Source organism: Bactrocera oleae, chromosome 3 (assembly GCF_042242935.1).
Source record: "Bactrocera oleae isolate idBacOlea1 chromosome 3, idBacOlea1, whole genome shotgun sequence".
Taxonomy (NCBI): Eukaryota; Metazoa; Arthropoda; class Insecta; order Diptera; family Tephritidae; genus Bactrocera; species Bactrocera oleae.
Genome location: NC_091537.1, coordinates 4920410 through 4939892, shown reverse-complemented (window position 1 = coordinate 4939892; position 19483 = coordinate 4920410). Strand labels below are relative to the sequence as shown.

General features: G+C 29.6%; 1 protein-coding gene across 1 annotated transcript in view; it reads right to left on the bottom strand.

Annotated features, from left to right (window-relative positions):
- LOC106627614 (uncharacterized) overlaps nt 1-17249 on the bottom strand; it is a 48323-nt gene extending 31074 nt beyond the window's left edge. Inside the window, exons 1-2 of the mRNA XM_070107316.1 lie at nt 16995-17249; nt 15751-15968 (exon numbers count right to left, since the gene is read on the bottom strand). Of these exons, the coding sequence (XP_069963417.1) occupies nt 15751-15788 (38 nt within the window). The 5' untranslated portion in view covers nt 15789-15968; nt 16995-17249. The remainder of the gene's footprint in view (nt 1-15750; nt 15969-16994) is intronic.
- Between the last annotated feature and the right edge of the window lie 2234 nt (nt 17250-19483).

Genomic DNA, 19483 nt, shown 5'->3' with positions numbered 1-19483 from the left:
CCTGGCATAAGCAAACTTGATTTTGATTTTGATTTAAGTGTGCTTATGAGCTCATACAGACGTGCCTACACACAAGTATTTGAGTGTGTGAAATGAGGATGCATGCGTGAGCTTCTTCACAGCCTAAACGCGGGTGGACGATGACGATGAGCGCTGTTGTAATATTGGAAATTTATGTGATAAATGAATGAAAGTAAATTCAATTGTGTGCCGAAACTACAGTGTTACAAAAAAGTATATATGTATATATTCGCTTAAATTTTTAAGTATTATTTATGTTTGAAATTTATAATTGTAGAATAGATATTTTTGTGGTTATGTCATAATATTATGGTTCAGCTGTTGCTATGACAGCTCAATTTGAACGCTATTATTATTCAAATTTTCATATTAGAATTGCAATCAAGAGCTCTTAATTAAAAAAAATGTTTTTTGAATGTCTTCCTGATTAGTTTCTTACTAACAAAAAATGCTGGTAAGAGTCTGTATTCATACGAACTAATCTCCCAGTTTTTGAAATATCGCTAGGAAATTTTGCGCTCGATCATTTTTTCGCAAGAAGCTGATAATTTGTCAGAACCACTGATATCGGACCGCTATTGCATATAGCTACCATACAAACTGAAAGATCAAAATCAAGTTCTTAGAAACAAAGCTTTTTTATTTCACAAACTATCTTCACAAAATTTGCTATGGATTAATATCCACTATAGCATTTAACTGGCTGCTTTTTTATTATTAGTGTATTCAAGCTTAGAAATTTTCTATTGGAAATACTATTGGAAATTCTGTTGGAAATTCTATTCAAGTGTTCAAGTCATAGTAAGCGATACAGTGATATCAAAGTTGAGTTCATCTTCTTTATACTACAAAAATCTTTGTGCTCAGGCTGGCATGATACATACAAGTATATTATTAGAAAAAAATTAGTAAGAATGTAATTTGGATAGACGAATACGTGGAGAAACAGACACTGTTTCCGAATTTTTAAAACTGCGTTCATTTCGTTATGCTAATGAGCATCTAAACGAGTAAGTCACATTTTTGAATAATTTTTTATATAAATAAAGAAAATTGATTAAAATGAAATTTTTTTTTCACTAAAACTGTGCTTTGATCATTCTGCACTTACAACTGTGTATATATAACGCATATGCAGAAAAAAATATAATTTCAACAATCAAAATCCATTAGCAGCAGCTTAAAACTGACGAGCTGAAGATCATTTATATTTTTGTAGTGGAAAATGTGAAAGTGATTGGGATGATCAACATTTTCTTCCATATGCATAGTGCGTACACAAACACTGAAAGGTTTAAATATGTATGTGGCTGCATTTTTATTTACTTAATAATTGTGTCATGTATATCATGGAATAAAATATCGATTTTAACAGCTTAAGTTTTCTTCTGTCTATAGAACATGTTTTCTCTGCTTAAATTGTATTTTTAAAATCTTGTTTTTTTCAATTAAAGAAAACCCTAACCACAACATGTCATGAGCAACACCTCGTGTAAAGAGTCTGTATGCAAAACGTTGATATATTTGCCACCAGATAAACATGTAATACAATATATGAACATATAGTATATACTCATATGTATGGTATCAGCTCAGCATGATAGCTCTCTTGGTATGCGGTAATGACACCACACGACAATGACCAACAAGATAACTTTTACAAATTCATATATATACACACACGTAAGTATACAAATAAATATATAAGAGCATAGTTGTCACTCTAGCTGCGATGCGTCGTGCATTTCACATTCACGCTATGGAATAAACGCATTAGCAACGATTACGTTATGCGTCGCATGATATTCGTCTTGACGGAGATGTTGTATAAACAGCGCTACACATTTTTTCGAGCAAGTGATTCAAGTCAGAGCTGATGTGATGCCTAAACAACATGAGCAAATGAGTGCACTTCACCGTTGACCATCGTCGCAGGCGCTAACAACAACAACAACACTGCGTGGTAGCAACAACACTCACATTGTTGACCGCTGTGCGCACATGCGGCAGTGAAAACGGCACTCTCGCGCCAGTTTCATCTTCACAATTTCACTGTCGACCAACAAGTTGGACTGTCAGTTAATGTGTCAGTGTGTGCGTGTATGGTTTGTGTGTGCGACAGTGATGTCCCTGTGTTGGTGTTGGTGTTCGCAGCAGCACTTAACACTTTCGTAGTCGTTGCGGTTTGCGATCACATGCAAACTTGCTATGCGAAGAGTTCGTTGTTATTGTTGTGTTAACCGCTGCTGCAGCTGCTGTGTTGAATTTAGTGGTGTGCTTGAAAGAGATTTCACTTTCATCTGAATACGTAATTTATGTAAAGTTTTGTTGTGGCTTGTTGGTGATCGTCCTCATTTTGTTGTTGCTGTTGTGTGTGCTTCACTTGATTGTGGCATTGTTATGAGAGTTTTGATTGTATGCGCTGCTTATTTTATTAAGTAGGTAGGAAATTAATTTAAAAAATGGGTTTAATCAACAGATTGTCCTAATGCTTCATTAATTAGTAAGTTTGTTTACTTAAACTCATTAAATGAAATACTGTGAAGCTTCAAAAAATTATTTACGGAACTTTGTATAAAAATATTGTGTCAATAGAGTAGTAGTAGAGTTTGTATAATTTTGTATAATAAAAAAGGAATATTGAAAATTATGAAATTGATTTCCAAAGCATGTAAAGTGGGCAAATATATTAAAGCATCTTAATATCAAGAAACTAATGCATAATACTCACACATACATACTCGTATATTTAGTTATATTGCTGCTTATTATTGCTTACCTAAAAAGATAGAGAGAAAAATAATTTAGTTGCATGCGATTTTGAATTATTTTTTATTTTTAATATATTACAAAAATGTAAAACAAATAAATTCTCTATAAATACAAGTTACGAGAAAAATTATTTAACACAAATTTTGATGAGCAAATTAGTTGAAACTAAACACATTTCTAATAAAGGTATAGTATACCTATATTATTTACTTCTAAAAAATTTAATTTGATAACAACAAACAATATGCGAAAATGTGTGTAAGCATTGGCACTTATTTTTTTGCGAAATAAATTTTTTTTTAATTAGACATTTTTTTTGGAACTATTCTTCTAACTTACAAGTAACAAAGAGGGAAAAGTTCAAATAAAAATAAAGTAAAAATTAAAAAAGAAAACTGTTTTAAAACTGTATAAATTTACTTACTCTTTTTTTGCAAAATAAATTGTTTATTTCTAATTAGAAATTGTTTTTAGAACCAATCTTGTGAGTTACAAGTAACAAAGAGGAAAAAATTTAAATAAAAAGAAACAATTTATAAAAAAAAAACAATAATTTGAAAACTGTATAAATTTAAGAAATTTGAATTTTTAAGTATTACAATGATAAAGCTACAATAAATAGTTGCGACTTAAATTAAATTTATATTTGAAATTTTCTTTAAATTAAAAGTGCTATGATTTTCATCAAATATTGCCTTAAAAATATTTTTTGTTGTGTAAAATATAATATAAATATATATATAAATTTTTTATTAATATAAAATGTATTTTTTTTTGTTGTTAAAAAGAATAACAAGTTTGGAATTTTTTCACTTAAACAAATAAAAAAAAAAAAAACGATTAATGATAATCGTCTTTGATAAATACCGAAACTGATATTTACTTATTGCTTATATTATATATCTGCTCGAAATCGATTTGTCACATTCCAGCGTTTTGCAGCTGTTATTAATGATTTAATTTTTCAAAACAATTATATGCCATACTATCAAAGCAATTTGTTTGGCTTAAACAACACGCGAAGCATCCATTGACATTCAACACGGCGTTGCACATTGGCTTTGTGCGAATTTCAAGGACACGCCATAAACAATCAATTTCAGCGGAAAAACGTCAACTTGCATAAATATCAATTATATCTTTTTACTGCGCATAGCAGCGATAAACAAAATGTGTGCATTAAAGCAATACAAGAAATAAGAAAAATATTAAAAAAGAAAAACAAATAAAAAAAAGTAAGTAAATATAAGATAACAAAAACAACAAAAAAACTACAAAAAATCAACAACAAACACGAAAAAACAATTGCTCCACTTAGGCGCTAAATAAATTAGTTTCTTAATAAGTACATACTTTAAAATGCTTTTGTTGTTGTTTTAATTATTATTGTTGTTGTTGTTAGCAAAAATTTTGCCAACACCAACGCTTGCATACACAACACCTCATTAACGTTAAGCATAAGGTCAATCGCCATTGGCAGATGCGCCTCCGCCGCACTTGGCTCCGCCAAATAAAAGACTTAAGCGACAAACTCAATTGCCCCTAAGCGCTGTGTATTTAGCTGGAAAATATCAATTCTTCACGCCTAGACACTACGTGTTATGCTGCTTGGAATTCTTGTTGCCTGTATGCAAATGCAAGTCAATTCAGAGAATTGCACAAACACACATGTATTTCTCTGCATGTACATATGTTTTTATACGATAAATGTACATATATACGAACTCGTATGTAAGCAGCTGCTTTTTGCAATTGTGCAAAAATTTTAAATGCTTTACGGCGCGTCATTCATTTCGAGTGGCCATCGTTGTCCACCGATGCGAACTGGAAGGCCATGTGCCACTTTGACTGACACTGCTGCTTCATTTGTTGCACAGCCGCTTGCTAGCTAGCTGGCTGGCTTGTTGGCTTGTGGCAAGTGTAGACAATTCAAGTAATTGGCGTGTTAGTGCTTGTGCACTTGTATTTATTAAGAAAAATGTTTTTATTGTTATTAAGTGCAATTTGCGGACACATATATCATTGTATGTGTGTGCATCCATATATACATATTTTGGTTTTTTTTTTATTTCAAAAGTGTGCTTGCAAGTGGCAGTAAATAAATCAGAGGAAATACATACACACATTTGTGCATATATTTTCATGGTACACATCACGTGCCTTACTCTTCAAATTTTTGCTGCTTATGCCAAAACAAATTCAAGTTCGTTGTTCAAAAAGCAAAAACAAAGAACATGAAGTCACTTGTCGATTGAAGTCCCATTAAAAATTGCAAAAAACTAAAATTATTGCATGTGGCGCACTTGAATTTTCGTTACTCAAGTGGGAACTTCCAAAACAGCAAATCGCTACAAAAACACGACTAATAATAAATTAACAACAAAAAAAAAAATGGAAAACAGTGTTTAATTTATAACAATTTTTCAATGCTAATTTGCGATGAGTGTGATTGACGTTTATTGTGACTTGCGCCGTTGTGTGTTTGGTTGTTTTAGTGGAGTTTTGTTTTTAAAATTTTAAATTGTATTCAGTAATATTACATTTTAGCACTTTTTTGGGGTTTAATAATATAAATATACAATACATATAGGTGAATATAAATAAATAAAATTTATATGTACATAAAAAATAATTTATTTTTGCGGTAATTACTTGCAATAATGTATAGTTTTCGAGCGTTTGAAAGTTTGAGAGCTACTTTAGGCATCTGAAGTTCTTCCACAACAACACTTAGAACTAATTTTTATACTGCTCAAGTGTTAGGTACCAAACATCTAAATGGCATGCCGGACCTTGAAATTTGAACTGAGTGATAAGTTGCACATTAAGTTATATACAAACTCATTGTAATAAAAAGGTAAAAACATTTCTAAAAACTAAAAGTCTTAAGACTAAATCATAAATCAACAATTTTAAAAATATTCAACGGAGCTTGACATGTATTATCAAAATAGTGGCACAAAATTATAAAAATTTCGCAATTATAAAATACTTCGAATACAAAGATATTTATTGAAATGTTTTTTTTTTTAATTTACTGATAAAATCTTTAATTAAAAAATTACAAAAATATCCAACAAAATTTTAAAACAAAAAAAAAAAAAATCTGCTACAAAATATTATAAATCTCGTTTAACTGGAATTATAAGCACGTCATCAAATCGTTAGTCAACTATAAAAAAATTTTGCTCTCAGAGTATAATAATATCACAGACCAAATATAGTATTTACATAAATTAGCAAATATTTTTTGATATTTCAGGTTAACAAAACCAGTTGGCTTGCACAAAATTTGTGCGAAAACAATCTGAAGCAGTTCAAATATAAGAGTTCTAAAATAACAGTTATAAGAATTGAGAAAAAATTCGTTTAAAAACAAAAAATTAAACAAAATAAATATTTAAAAAAAAAATGTGAAAAAAAAATTTTTAAAAGAATTATTATTGGCAATTGTGATACGCATACTTCAGATCTAGGCACCTTGTTGTTGGTTCAAGGTCGCAATTAAGAGCTCAAAATAAACATGTTTTTAAAGTGCACAATTTGATGTGATGAATTATTGTAGATATACCATGAAGAATGGAGGAAGAGAAGGATTGGTTTTTAGTGGAAAACTAGATTTTCGGACTTAAAGACAAATTCAACAAAAGAAATTGAATGCTAATTTAAATTAAAAGCAAAAACTATAACATTGATCTGAAGCAAAGATATGCGTACCAGTTTCTAATTCGAGTTTTTCAATAAAAGTTAATATAACATAGATTTAAATCGTATCTAAATTGAACTAAAATTTTTCTAAATATTTTTTTTTTCGTTTTTATTAGACTTTATATTATTAAATCGTTTTAACCAACAACATATTTAAATTACTTAATTAAATTTTATTAATTACTATTTTTTATACTTTTTTTATATTTTTTAAATAAGTTTTCTTATGTATTTTCATTTTTTTAATAAACTAAAAACATCTTTAAATTATTTAATTAAATAAATTTTTTTCAGATTTTGTTAATAGCAACTCTTCAACTAGCAACATTTTTTTAGTATTTTTAACAGCCATCAACTTTTTAAACACAACTCAGTTCACTAACCTATAAGCCAAACAGCAAGCGCAACGCTTAAGCGTCAATAAGTGCAGACGAAAACATCTTCCACATCTATCAAAATCCAATTAATTTAATGCCAGTTTTCTAAACCTGCGATGCGCCACACTGTCAATCATCTTCAAATCATCTGTCATTGCTAGACAAATGCTCTCTACACGAGTTCAGCGTTTGTTTTTTACACTTTCTGGTTTTATTTTCATTTCAATTCTATTTTTTCATTCGCTCGCTTGCCACTGTTTATCCACCAATGACTTGATGATTAATTGAAAATGCCATTCGTAATTTATTTTGCTAACTAATTTATTTAGTTAGTTTTGTATGTCGTGGCGACTATTGTAGTGCATACCGGTTTTATGAGTTATTGTTAGGCTTGCGAATGGAATGGCTCGGCGACGGCTTATTTGACAGTGGCTTAATTAGTTAAAATTTGTTAATAAAAAAATTGTTAAAAAATTATATATTAAAATGCGTATATAATATTTCCTTTGTAAAAAAAAATATTTTAATTAGCTTTAAGGAATGTTGCGGAGTTGCTATTCCTTAGGTAACGATTTATTCTGCTCAAGCAGATCAAAATATTGTGATAACGGTAATCAATTGCTATGTTACACTAATTTACTTGACCACTACTACTCAACATTCAAATAAAAAAGAGGCATTTTTTTTTTAAACAAAACTATTATATTAAGGGACTAAAACTTGTAGAAGCAATATTTGTCAAGCTATTACAAATGATTGAAATGATAATTTTTTAAGACACACAAAAGCATTTTTTAAAGCTCACAAAAGCTTTCTGGTAATGTTGTGATACAAATGGGAGACCAAAAATATTTTCAGGCCTATTAAAAAGTAAATCTGGATCATATTTATAACTGACTCTGAAAATGTATGAATATTATACCTCATCAGTGGAAACAACCATACAAAGATGCAGGAAACATTTTTATTGGATGCTATAAAAATGAAATGCTTTGAAAATGTGTTCTTAGTGCTAAACACTTATAAAAATTGACCTTCGCATGCTAGTAAGACCTGTCCTTAGGGGCAGTAGTTTCGCGTATTGTGCGGCAAGACCATGAGGTATTCAGGTAACCATAAATGCACTGCTACGCAAACTAAACAGGGGTTTAAACTAGAAAGGTATTGTCCACTAGCCAGAATTGGTCAAAATTATGTGGAAAAAGTTTTAAGGCACTACAACATGAAAAAAAAACTATTTAAACTGTAAGTGTTTGTATCCGTGACATAAAAATATCTCTAATTTGCTTTTTATACTATTTTACCCATGAAAAATTTCATATCATTTCATTTGCAACTTCAATACAACAACTGAGAAACAGCTAAAAACAAATTTAACAACATTTACAGCTATCACATATTACATAATTATTACAGACATATGTGATCTTTCGCTCACCGATCATTATGCAACAAAAACAATAAAGGTAAATACAAAATGTATCGAAATCCAAACAGTAAAAAATACCAAAACAACATAATTTGATAGCTTACAAGCAATAAATTAGAAAACAACAACATACACTCATTTGTAAAGCAACATACAATATTAGCATTTAACAGCGTTAGCAACATGCTGCCCATCGTAAAAGCCGAGTTGGAATGAAAGCAAAAGCGAAATTGGCAAAAAGGCAGCTAACTCCAAGGCGGATGAGGTTCAAATTTATTAACAAACCGCATTACATTGATTTGTAAATTAGTCAGCTGACTTGATTAATTTATACAGCTACAAAAGACTCGTAATAACGAAATTAAATTGAAAACAACTGAGATGGCTTCGTAAGCGCTGACATAATCAGTTCACTTTAATGGATTTTGGGATGACGGCTTTTAAGTGAATGTGTTCGGAAGAGATGAGCTAGTTATTGAATAAAAAATTTCACAATTTATACACTGAGTGCGCAGTACTGATTTGAAAAGGCAGCAGTTAACTATGCTGTGTGTGATTAGTAAAAAAAAATATAAATAACTGTTTTAAACTGTCGAAATTTTCCTTTCGAAGTTGATAAATTTTTATACTAAATATTTGTATAATTTTTTGGTAAGCTTTAAAACGAAATCAATTTTAAATTCGGTGGTGCTTGCCAAATTTTGCTATCAAACGATAAATAAGCCAACAACTGGCCATGAAAATTTATCAGGGTCAATATGGACTTTTACTTCCCTTAATGATTGCATTAATTAAGAGGCATCTACTATACATGCATTTAGATATTGTAAACAAGACTATGAGCTGAATTATGAAATTCAAAAGAAAAAAAAACGAATTTGACTGAATTTGATAGTCAAACTTTAATCGTTAATATCTTTAACTGTTAGGTTTCCGAAAAAATCATAATATACAGTTTTTGAAAAGTATTCAAATCCTACAAAATCCACAAAACGAAATACTTTTCCAAGTAATTTTAAGCGGGTTATGAATTTTTCTGCCTGATAATAAGAAAAAAATGGAAAACCGTTAGACGGAGGAACTTCCCGTTACAATTAAGAGCTCATACTTGGAGAACCTTTCTAAGAGGTGTCTACCAACCAATTTTTCAGAGTACGAAGCGAAAAAAACTAGTTTTTTTTTACCCATCCTAATATATATTTATTAAAAATATTTTTTTTTTGCTTGGCCTGGGGGTAAAATCTGTAGATTATAAAAGCAGAAAGTTTTTGGACAAAAAAAAATTTCTTTTAACTCCTGAAGGCGCACAGTTCTAAAGTAAATTTCAATTAAAAATTTTTTTGGACAAAAAAAAAATAATTTTTATTTTAAACTCTTCACGTTTATATAAAATATACCGAATTTGAAGGTTTTTAACTCAAAATTTATTTTACGCTTCAGGAAAGCATGTGGTCATTTAAAACTTTTTTTAAAACTCCAATAATGACATAAAAAAATTTTTTAAGTTGATAAATTTTAATTGGCCAGAAAGAGGACTCGCCACAGCTTCTAGAACACTTATCAAAAAATTTTTTCGCTCCACCCTAATATTTATAAAAGTCTACTTTACCTTAATTTATGTATAGATAATTTGTTTAAATTTGTATAATACTTTTAATGGGTCAACGTGTGTGAATATTTAATTTAATTACTAATTTTTTAATGAAAAATATATATATATTTTTGATAAAATATTGTACTTGAAAAAATTCTTTTGAATAAAATATATGATCTTTTCAACGCATTGTATATAAATATATTTTTCTAAAATATTGAACAATTTTTTAAAAAAAATTTTAAGTTTATCAACCCATTGCAGGTAGAGTCAAATGAGTCAATGTGAAGAATGCTTAAGCGATTTAGCTATGCCCGTCTGTATATGGTATACGCGAACTAGTGCCATAGTTTTTGAGATACTGCTCTAAAATTTGGCAAATCTACTTTTCTTCCCAAGAAGCTGCTCATTTGTCGGAAGCGCCGCAATCGGACCACTATATCATATAGCTGCGTTACAAATTGAACAATCGAAATCAAGTTCTTGTATTAAAAACATTTTTATTTAACAAGAACGAAATCTGCACGAAATTCGGCATAAATTCTTGTCCAAGTTAAGGCTACAATCTCCAAACATATTATTTGGGTTGGATCAATATAGCATATATGTATTTGCTATACAAACTGACATATTTAGATGATACTTGCGCTTATTTAAATAAATTACTTCCTTCTTTGAAAAATATGCTCCTCAGCAAAAATATATTACTGTATTACATAAGGTATCAGATAATCTTTATTATTTTACTACACCTTACAGCAAGCAATGCATGCAACAAATCTATTCGCATAAATTTGCGCTTATCTCAGTACATATTTTTCTTATTAATACAACACATAATCATATTAATATAATATATGTGCGTAATAATATATAATCTAACTGTCATATATACATATTCAAATGCACATATATAATATACATATCTCATTTCCACGTCGCTTCCTTCTCTCACATTGGCAAGTCTTTGCTCGTCCACTTTCGTTAACACGCTTTACATTTTATATTGTTTGTATGTATCATACCTTTATGCCAGAGTCGCCACACGCACACAAGGAAAGCCTTATGTAGGTTGACTGAAAATGAAAGTGAAACTTAAATAAGCGGCAAGCAACCGCAAACAGCACCAGCACCAACACCAACGCAAGCCCAGCGCACACATGCTGATTGCTGCTGTTGCCATGTTGCCAAGCGCTGTTGCTGTTGCTGTTATAGTTGTATTGTTTGCTTTTGTCTTTTTGCTTTTCGTTGGTAATCAGCAACATATGCCTACCGCATTTTTGTCATTACAACAAACAAGCAACAACATCGTGCTATTGTTATAATTTCATTTGATATGCAAGTAGGTTGCAAATGAGTTGTGCGCTGACAGCCGCTGCCGGTCAGTCAATGGCAATAAAAAAATAAGTTGTGTGGTGTTTGGAGATTCTTCGAATAGATATGAGCATAAGTACATGTCATTTCTTAGACACTAATGTATATACTGATTTACTTATTATCATATATAAGTCTTGTGCCTTTTTAACAAGCGCTTGTAGCCTACCTTTTGATAAGCTAAAATTTATTGCGGCATTTTATTGGTCCATTCAGGCATTTTATGGGCCTGCATTGTATGCTTTAATTTGTTGTTTTTTTCTTGCTTTTTTCTTCCTTAGCTATTGCAACTTACATAATTTAAGTTTTGCGGCGCGCTTGAGTGTGTTTCGATTTCCTTAAAAGAAGTGTTTAATTTGAAACGATTTTTCATTTGTTGCTTGCGGTTTTTCGCTTTGAGAATTGCACAATAAACGCGAGTTGCTTTACGTGCAAGTTTTATTGCTTCGGTTGGCTTTTGAAAAGTGGGTAAACCTATCATAGCAATCTGCTTTTAATTAATTTTGTGGTCATTTGCATTAGTTTTTAGCTGAATTTTTTTATTTATTGCTTTTATTTATATCTTGTTTTTGTTTTACATGATTTACTGTTAAGTTTTGATTAGATTTTGTATGAAGTTAATTATTTTTTTCACATTTTAAAATTATTGTATATTGAATTATTCGTTTCGTTGTGTGCAATATTTTGCTTCAAAGAACAAAAAAAACCTCAAAAAAATTGTATATGAATTGGTACTTAATTGGTTTTAAAAGTTTAAAACAATATTTGATATTTTTTATTAATTTTTGCATATTTCGCTTTATTTTTCTTTTCTGTAAAAAAAATTAAATATTTAAGATCTATTTATTTAACAAAATAATGTATTTAGCATTTTAATTTCATATAAAATATTTAATTATGCGCTCTAAAATTTAAATTTTTTTGGCTTTTTCATAGAAAAATTTAAAAATTGAGAAATTTATATTAAATAACTAATACATATATAAAATCTCTTAGAGTTATTCATTTTTTGTAATATCTACATCTCAACTTTGTGTTATATTTTTTTCTTCTGTTATTTCACTTATAAACTATTTATATCATACGATTTATTTTATTTTTTTTTACCAATTATTGAATTTTTCATCAACACTATGTTCATTTCATTAAATTGTATTTCATTGCATAATCCTCTCGATATTTTTTATCAGAGTTGCTACAAGTACTCATTACTCCTCCTCTAACATTTTTAATGCAATCGAAAAGGGAGAGTTAATTAAAATTTACCCACATTTACACACATATTCGTAAATAAATTAATAATCTGAAGGTTAAGCAGTCGCTTTAAAGATATGGAGTGTGTATTTTGTAATCATATATTATTCCATACATATGGCAGTTATTATGTAAAGTCACAGCCAACAAAGGTATCAAATTGTCGCTCGGAAGCATTTCTTCATTCACCATTAACGTTGACTTTCGAATTGGTTTGGCGTTTGCTTTGGAATGCAAATAGTACATTGAAATTGATGCGGGTAGCAATAGTAAGTAATGAATTTGACAAAAAGAGGAAAACAAAAATATTATATAATTTGTTGCTAATAATTATTTAAGCAGGGTAAGCGATGGCTTTGTGGAGGAGTGAAAATGAATGCTGAAATTTAATTTTTTTTTGTAGTACCAAAAAAAAAAGTTATTAACAAATCAAAAAAAAAATAGAAAAATAAGTTATCAGTTTATCGATTATTAAGAGAAGAGTCTAAAGAAAAGGCAAAAAAGCACTTTTAATCCAAAAAATAATTATTTGAAATTTTTTCGAAAATTTTTTTTTTTTAATATTAATCAAAACAATATTTCAAATGAGCAATTGTAACTTTTGGCGTATTAAATCAAATTTTTTTTTTTATTAATATAACTATTATTTTTAACATGCTTCGTGTCTAGTTCTATAAAAAAATTTTAGAATAAATTTCCAAAACACCTTGACACAATTTCTGCCCACAGTCAAAAGCCTGATTTTATTTAATTTTATTTGCGTGCAAGTGGGTGTGTTTAATAACTTTAGCTTAATTTAAATAACTAATTCTTTCATGTCTGCGAAACTGTCATCTGACTTGCAAATTTTGTCGCGTTTGGGCAAAATAGTTTGACGCATTATAGCGTTTAGGTATTTTGCAGTTGCTTTCGCACCAGCAATGCGTTTCAAAATCAAGGTGACATTTCGCAAATTTGCTATAAGTAAATTAATTGGATAATTAATTAGTGATTTCCTATGTAAGAAACAAGTTATGTGCGAGCATACAATATTTTCAAACGACTATCAACATATGCAAATAATATATTGTACATACATAACATATATATATATATGTCACTAAGACGCGTGCGTCTCAATCACCTCACTCTTATCTAAGTATGGGCGAGTATAAATACATTTAGAGTCTAAATTTTAGTTACTTAGCCGTACAAACATATCTACTGTTTTATGCCTCTGACAGTTAATTTTCTTTTATTATCCATTCTTTTTATTTGCTGCCTCTTTGCTAATGTTTTTTGTCGCAGCTTTATTGTGCGCATGCTTAATGTGCTGCCCTTGAGTTCGACAAATGGCTTAAGTTGCGCAGAAGCGTCGCCAATTTAATTACGTTTTTAATTTGAATTTTCACGCAGTGCAGACCCGCTTAGTGCTTGACGGAAGCTTTTTAGGCGGTATCGCCACCAAAATAATTACCGTTTTTTTGCTAATTTGCATTTATTTATTTTTTTTTCTATTTTTTATTCTTCTAATTTTATTTCTTAGCGAGTGTTATCTTGCCACTGCCAACAAATAAATTTAAAACAAGCGAGTGTTGTGCGGAATAAATTTTAGAAGCTTGCCAAAGATGTTCTTCGATAAACTTTATTTGCGTGTGTGCAATTGTCTGTAATTGTATAAATCTTTTAAGAAGATCTTTTGTATGGACGTAAAAATTTTGTTTTTTTAAGAGTGAAAGGCCTTGTAGTTTGAAAGGCTTCAAGGATTTTCTTACGTGAAAAAATTTTTATTACTGATTTTATTAAAAAAAAAAAAATTATTTAACTTTGATTATTTCCACTAGCATAGTTTTTAGAAACTAATGTCAACAACTGAGTAAAGATAAAAAATATATTAGCATACTAGTTGACTACTAGAAATACTCAAAAATTTATTTAAAACACATCATAAAAGGGGTATTTGTAAATGAGTAATAAAAAAATTATAATTGAAAAACTTTTTATTCATTACTTTCTAATTATATTTTTGTTTTATATTTATATGCATAAATATTGTTTACAACTTAGACCTTTTACTAATATATATATTTTTTTTAATGTAAATTTTTTTATATATTTTTATTTTTACTTAATCTAATTTTGTAGAAAATTTTCAATGAAATACATATATTGAAATAATAAAAAGTAATCATACAATTAAAATGGTTTTAACTTTAATAAAAATATTATTTTTCTCAAAATCAGCAAAATATTTTGTTCAAACTGGCGTTTAGATAGAAAAAAGTTTCAAATCAAATTCATTTGTATAGTAAATTTTATACAGAATTTAAATTTTCTTCAAAAATATTCTTTAAGTGAACAATAATTTTGAAATAAATTCTCTGGTACATTTCTTAAAAAATGAGAATATCGTTGAATTGTTTAAAATGTGGCTATTCACTAACTTTATGGTTAATGCTTCAAATTTAAAAACCATATGTTTTATATTACTTTTTTATTCAAATTTGTTCTGAAAAAATTTTATTAAGCACAAAGCATTTAAAATTTTGCAACATTTTTATTTAATATTTATTATTAATGATTTAATATTTTTTTAAGGTAGAGTGATATTTCGAATATTGTTTTTTTATGTTTTCTATATTGGTTATTGTATATTATTATTATTATTGCCATTCTTTTATTTAATATTTATTATTATTGAACTATTATTTTTTTAAGTTAGATTGTTTATACGTTAATGGTTTTTTTAGTATTATTTTTTCGGTGTTATTATTATTTCTATATTATTATGTTTAATATAATTACCAATTTATAATTTTCTTTTGTTTCAATTTTATAAACTATTTATGTATAAGTTATTTTCTTTAACAAAATTTTCATTAACCACAAATACAGTAACTTTTGGCATTGCTATTTTTGATTATATATATATTTTTTCAATATTTAAGTAAAAACTTATTTTTTAAGTTTTTTTTCATGCAGCACAAATTTGATAAAATTTTAACATATTTTTATATTTATTATTTAAGTTTTGGAGCAAAAAATATTTTCCTAAACCGTTTTTTAACATTTACATATTTTTATTATTTTTTATATTTTGTTATTTAAATTTGGAGCAAAAAAAAATTTACTTAAACCTTTTGTTTAAGTTATAATTTTTTACTTGGTTTCCCCAAAAATTTATAATTTCACATAAATATAATTTGTTATTATAATTTCTATTTATACAAATTTTTACTCACCTTAATAACAAACCAATGCGTAGGCGTTGTTTTGCCATTTTCACTCTACACACTCGTAACTCTCCTCAAATTTAATATTCTCTCTCAAAATTAATGATGTCCTGATTGTCACTGTAAAAGCTTCACACACTCGTCACACAGGATACTTATTTACTAAGGTACAGCTCGTGTTTGCACTTAAACGTAGATTTAGTGTATTTGCATATGCGCAGTGTTTACTTAAATATTAAAATGTTAAATAAATTAGATTATTATTTAATTGTAATTTTACAAGTAAAATGCTTAAATATTTGGCACTTTTGGAATTTTCTTTTATTTTATGTATGTTTAATGCGGCGCACACGCGGAATGACGTAAGCGCGTTGAACGGTTGCAAGCAATTTGAATTTAAACAAATAATTGATTTATAAATATTTTTGGCGAATTTTCGGGGAAGCTAAGCGCTTGCGTGCGTGTAGAACGTCTTGCCGAATAGATTATAACCGATTATGTAGAATTTGTATGTGTTCCGTTCGCCAATCAGCATTACGCAGGCTGTGGCATACTCGCGCAGTGTAAAGTTGAATGTTAAATTGCATGCAGTAAATGCATACAAGCAAAGCACACACAAACACGCACACACAAAACGCGACAGTTAAGCGTTGCTTACGAAGGATAAAACACGTTGATCCTGCGCGAACGAATTAAAGCGCGTACACTAGCTAAAAGGCAGCAACAAAGGGCGACGTTAAACTGGCAAACGGCAAAAGCGAAAAGCGAAAGTGTTGCGCATGCGTGCGTACGCGAGCAAACGCTGACTGTTTCTGTGCTAAGCGAATGTGCTCAGCGCGCTCGAGACCGAAAGTTTACGCTTTTGTGGCAAATGCGGTTGAGTTTGTACACATGCGCATGAGCAGCGAACGCGAACGTTGTACGTTACCCATATATGCATGTATGAGTGTATGTGTGTGTATTACGTACACATATGTGTGAAGCAAGCTTTTGCTCACGTCGCTGTTTTGCTTTGCCTACGCCTTCCACGTCTTCGTCGCTGGGTAATCAGTCATTTATTTGTTTTTATTTTCCTTTGCTTTGTTACAGCCAGCAACAGAGTGTTTTGGAACGTTAACAATAAGAAAAATTTCTAATAAACCGACTGTGCGACCGCGAAGCGCAAGGCCCGATTGACAACTGAATGTGATTGAGTGCGGTGCTAGCGCAATGGAAATGCATATAAATTCCAAAATGTCCCACAAGATACCTACTGGAAGTGCTGCTGCTTGGATGATGATGATTGTATGTTGTTGTTATACCACGGAATGTTATTGTTATAACTCTTAATGTTCTTGCTGTTATAACTCGGAATGTTGTTGTAAGTATATGTCTTATTGTTGTTATTACTATTGTTTATTGTTGTGAGAAGCACAAGCACAACGCTAAGCTTCGCTTACGATCGCAATATTTGGACAACTTGTTGTTTGCGTTGTGCTTGCAGCTGAAACTCAGAAACGTATCTGAAAGCTGGCAATGAGCATGCATTGGCTTAAAAAGCAAACTGCAAGTTTTTAGCGTCGACGGCTGCGCAGAGCGGCTGAGCGTAAAAGTCATTAGCGTTATCGCGCAATACGATGAGCATAGCGCCTAAGCGATGGCAGCTTAAGGCAAATGCAAGCAGACGTCCGTCCTTTGTAAGATAACAGATCGCGCTTAATTATTCAAGTTGTTTATAAACAAATTAGTGGAAAACATGTGAACTAACTCAGTTGCTGGTTGATAAAAACCAATAGGAAATAAGAAAAAATTAATAATAGAAAAGAAACAATTTTTGTATGGAAAAGACATAAACAAGTGTAAAGAAGCAAGCGTAGTACTGCTACGATATAATATAATAATATAAAATTTTAGAAAATATGAATACTGTTCCGCTTGCTGAAAAGTTAGCTTAGCGAACATATCGTACAAATATGCTATACGATCGTCAAGTGTAGTCATCCACGCTAATTATGTTGAATGAAAAATTTAATTTTACCAAAAAAATATAATTGAGTTCGCTGAAAAGAACTTTTACCGAAAACAAAGAGGTATCGGTGTAACGGTGTCGATAACAACTATGATAATAATACTATGGATATTTGGCAAAAAAATAACATTGTTGTTGTAATTTAGCGAAAATGTGGAAGTATTCACCGAGACTGTGGTCTGATTTTAAGCAAATGTAGAACAACTACGAAAATGTAATCGAAAAATTTAATATCGATAACAACGTACAATCGATGTATCAGCTTTGGTGAGTAAAAATATTATCGAGAAAGTAATAATCGGTAACATATGCACGATAGGATAAATGTTATCGAAAATTTAAATATCGATAACATGTGTTCGATAAAAGCTTGATATCAAAAATCTTAATATCGATAACATATGTACGCTAACAAAAATGTGATTTCAAATTTAAATGGCCATACCATGTAATCGATATATCGTTATCGATAAAAACTATGTGTGTATAAATAATACAAACTTATTAAATTGTTATTGGGGTGAAGAGAGGTGTCTAAAGCTCTTTCGGATAAGAATTTAAAAAATGTAGTGAGTTAAACTGATCCAGTGATTCCATGTCGAAACTTTTTCCTGTTTATAGAAATTATAAAAGGAAAACTAACTGTACGAATAAGATTAATGAATTTAATTATGGAGGTTTGAATGGAAAATATTCGATATCATAAAGGTGGATAGGTATGCTGTTATTATTTCTCTTCAGATAATTTTTGAATTTCCTGGTATTTTTAGTAGAATATAATTAAAAACCAAATGTAGTGATCAGTAATAATTTCATTTCAACAATAAGGAAAATTTATTTGTTATAGTATTCGAGCATATGGAGTCTTCATAATTAATACTAACCTTATCCAGTAAGTTTAAACGTAGTTAATTCATATATTACTTATACGCCATGCCACACCTGTTATATATTTATATAACACTATCTATTTCGGAACTGCCTCTATGTGTGATCTGCCTCTAATCATTATCTGTGCGCTCATTGTAAATAATTTCCCTTTCAATATTTATATAAATTTGACACTTTCACCCATTCTCTATTTTAGACGCTTGTGAGCAACTATTATTTTAATAGAGAATCATATTTGTGAATTATTGTCAACTTTGATTACTCACTTTGGTGCTTGTTGTATATTTTATTTGATTGTGATATTTTTTTTGTTTGTTTGGGTTTTTCTTTGCTTATGTGCAAGGAGTCACGCGCCCGATGTTATTATTTGTCGCTTTCGTCATTATGCGCCAGCTGTTGCTGCTAAGTAGGTATAGCGCTTGTGTATTGTAACATAGCGCGATTTTGCAAAAATATTCCTGCATTTATGTATATATGTTGGTATATACATGCAATGTATTTATGAGCATAAGTTTTTTTTATATATATGATTTATATGTAGATGAAATGGTGGTTTGCAGGTGATGGCTTCATCAGTCACTTGCTATGTTTTTTGATTATTATTTCGTAATAGTTTGTGACTGATGGTTTTTTGCACAGCTATTCCTAATCATTTAACTATGCTGAAATTAAACTTAAACATACATATTTGACTGGTTGATGATTACAACTTTTAGACGAAAATTCTTATAGTTCCAGTTTTCTTTACTTTCAGCTTTGTGTTTAGTAAGGATTTGAAACAATCAACTAGCCAGTCGACTATGGCAGTACAAAACATATAATTTCCTGTATTAATAAAATAAA